This window comes from Cotesia glomerata, linkage group LG7 (assembly GCF_020080835.1).
Source record: "Cotesia glomerata isolate CgM1 linkage group LG7, MPM_Cglom_v2.3, whole genome shotgun sequence".
Taxonomy (NCBI): domain Eukaryota; kingdom Metazoa; phylum Arthropoda; class Insecta; order Hymenoptera; family Braconidae; genus Cotesia; species Cotesia glomerata.
The window spans coordinates 21,586,807-21,589,936 of NC_058164.1; the positions used below are offsets into that span (position 1 = coordinate 21,586,807).

The window sequence follows — 3,130 nt, forward strand, 5'->3', positions numbered from 1 at the left end:
AATTTCAGAAAATCACCTCTTTTTTCGACTGTCACAGTGGTATTCCTCCGAATTATTTTCGCAAAAATCGACCTTTTTCCACTTAGTTATTTTCTGTAGGCTTTCATTCTTCGTGATTTTTTGGGCTCGGGAGAAATCGTAAAATATTTGAATGATTCTCCAGATGTTTTCAGTTTTTATTTGATTATTTCCGTTTTAATGTTTTTCTTTTTCATTTTGACCAAGAATAAATTTCAAAGATAAATATATTTCGTCAAATGAAATCAGCCCTAAATATCTTGTATTTTTTTTTTTTGTTTGGAAAGGGAGGAAACAAATAATTTTTTAAAAATTTATTTTATATCTTAATAGGTAGAATTAGTCGAAAAATCTGGGATAATTGTAAATCGATTTAAATTGGATCTAATTACGGAAAGTAATACAAAAAATCCAAGAGAAATGACTCGTCAATTATTCAAATTGATTGTTGGTACGGAAGAGTTAGCCAAGATGACGATCGTTAAAACAAAAGGACGAGAACTAATGCCTGAAAAATATCTTGAAGCTATTTTCGGTAAGCTCACGTATAATGATGTTGCTGAATTTTTTTACGTCTGTACTAGAATTTATAAAGAATAGGGTAGGGCGGGGCTAGTTGATCACCTTTTGGTTCGACCTTCCATAACTTTAAGAGGATGTATCGGATTTAATCAAGTCATATACTGTTAGGTTCGTAATTTAGTCTTCTTCAAATGGTCAGCAACACAAAACGATCCGAGTCCAAATTTTCAAGTTATTCCCGGAAATACGCGAATGCTCCAAATTGCTCAAGGTGCCCCACTAGTGAGGCTAGCTGAGTATGAGGCTAGTTGTGCAATGGCTAAAATAAACGGAATGACTGTATTGAATGATATAAAAACAAAATAAAATTGTTATTAACTAGCAAATATTTAATTTATTATAATTCTACATTCGTATAATTATGATTGTAATAATAGTTATAGACATAACAATATTAATTATAATTATGTTATATATTTATTTTAATTTTTACACATTATATTAAATCATCTCATGTACAAATCAATTGATAATTATTAATTTAGTGAAGAAAAATTTCATTTTTCAATATCGAAAATCTAGTAGGGCTGGTTTAACACGCAGTCAGCGCCTTGCTCAACTAGCCCCAATTGAAGCAACAAAATAAAAGTTAGATTATAAAAGAATGATAAGAATTAAAAATAAACAATCATATATAATCGAAAGGGCAAACATTAAGTCATCTTTAAATACTTTCGTGATCACAAAATAGCATTTTTAAGCGAGTATAGGAGAAAAATTCTGAAGACCTGTTTTTTTTTTTTATGTAAAAAAAAAAAGAAAACATTTGTCAGTTAGTCTAAACATCGGACGGCAGTTGACTTTCGCGCGATGTGTTCTCCTCTCGTAACCCTTTTTTTCACCATTTACACTTTTGTTGTAAGTTGCTTAGTTTTCGAGATATTTCGATTGCACAACTTACCCCTACGATCAACTAGTCCCGCCCTACCCTACTTTAACGATAAGAACTATCACTTCATTAAATCTCATCATAATTTTTTTCAATAGAATATGTGACGATCCATACTGCAAATGGCCGAGAGTTAAATGCAGCAGAATTTAAAAAGTGTGTCGGAAAGATGCTTTCCACCATTCGTGAGAGTTTAAAAAGCAACAACGATAATAAAAATGATGCTAAACACCAAAATGAAGATCATGCTAATAAGAAAAATAAAAATGATGATGGAAGCGACCCTGAAAATGATGTTTAAAAGCAATAATTTCTCACTTTTTTTTTTTGTTATTTAAAAGTTCTACATATTGATATTTTTCAATGTTAATTTGGTTAATGTTCTAAGCCCAAAATGTTGATGGTATTTTATTATTCTCTTGCAATGACTCATAATTAATTAACTTAAAAAACTGTATTGTTTTCAAGTTTTTTGAAAATAAAACATGTTCTTGTTGCGTTCATTACTTAGTAATACTAATTGGTTTCTCTCTTTTCAAGGATTCAAAATGTCATGTTTAATCGTTTAACCAGTTTATTGTACTACAAGCTATTACTCGCCCGCTCCGCTGGGCGCTTTATAGAATTACATTTTAAATCTAAACTTGAAATTTAATTAGAGTATTGTTTTGACTTGCACAGATTCTCAATTCTATCGAATTGGCATGCACCTTTATCTGTATAATTATTCTAGCTAATATTCATTTTAACTTTTAATGTGCAATCATTATAACATTCCCGTGTCTTCCTTACAAAAATGAATAATAATTGATTTGAAAAAAAAAATTTTTAATGAGCATTGAAAGTTTCAGTTAAATAAATTGCAGGTCTCATAAGTGAAGAAATCTGCCTAGTATATAAACAACCAATAGAATTAAAAATTTATTTTGAACAAATGACAATCGGATAGAATAAATTTAGTTACAATAAAAATTCATTATTTCTAAGTCAAAAATATAGGCTCCAGATAAGTAATCACTAACATATATACTAAAACCTTCTCCGAAACACGCTGCATTTTTATGGTATAAGTATTATTCCGATCGGTTCGGTAGTTTTCGCAGTATAACCGGACAAACAAACCAGCTCTCCATTTATTGGTATAGATTTTATCTAAAATTTACTAAGATCAATTTTCATCTTTAACTCCATAAAAATTTAGGTAAAGCTTTAATGGATTTCCTTTAAAAATTATACGGGTATTTTGAGGAAATTCAGGAAGTTCTTCACAAATATTTTAATCAACCTGTTAAAATAACTGATAGGAATTTTTAACTTTCCACTCTGAAAAATTGAAAATTTAAAAAAATTCAGGAAGTTATTGGTTTTACCCCATTTTGCGAAAAATAAGTTTTCATCAAATCTCGACGTTTTGAGGCTCTAAGAAACTGTCCTGACTATTCTCGCGATGGTATCCGTGTGTGTGTGTGTGTGTGTGTGTGTGTGTGTGTGTGTGTGTGTGTGTGTGTGTGTGTGTGTGTGTGTGTAAACCTCTTATAACTTTTGAACGGCTTAACTGATTGGATCGAGATTAGTAGCGACCCAAAGAGTATCATTGCCATTAAATTTCGTGAAAATTTTAATTAATTCGGTTCGCTAGAT

The 3,130-nt window shown here is 30.3% G+C and overlaps 1 protein-coding gene across 1 annotated transcript; it reads left to right on the forward strand.

Annotated features, from left to right (window-relative positions):
- Positions 1-336: 336 nt before the first annotated feature.
- LOC123269535 lies at positions 337-1,906 on the forward strand. The gene is made up of 2 exons (XM_044735316.1): positions 337-553; positions 1,588-1,906. The coding sequence occupies exons 1-2, from the start codon at positions 439-441 to the stop codon at positions 1,788-1,790; spliced, it is 318 nt and encodes a 105-aa protein (XP_044591251.1). The 5' UTR covers positions 337-438; the 3' UTR covers positions 1,791-1,906.
- The last annotated feature ends 1,224 nt before the right edge of the window (positions 1,907-3,130 follow it).

Excerpts from the sequence above, each read along its gene's own strand:
- LOC123269535 (XM_044735316.1), top strand. The coding sequence starts at position 439 with ATGACTCGTCAATTATTCAAATTGATTGTTGGTACGGAAGAGTTAGCC. Across the intron at positions 554-1,587 it reads ATATCTTGAAGCTATTTTCG|AATATGTGACGATCCATACT; the intron begins GTAAGCTCACGT and ends TTTTTTCAATAG.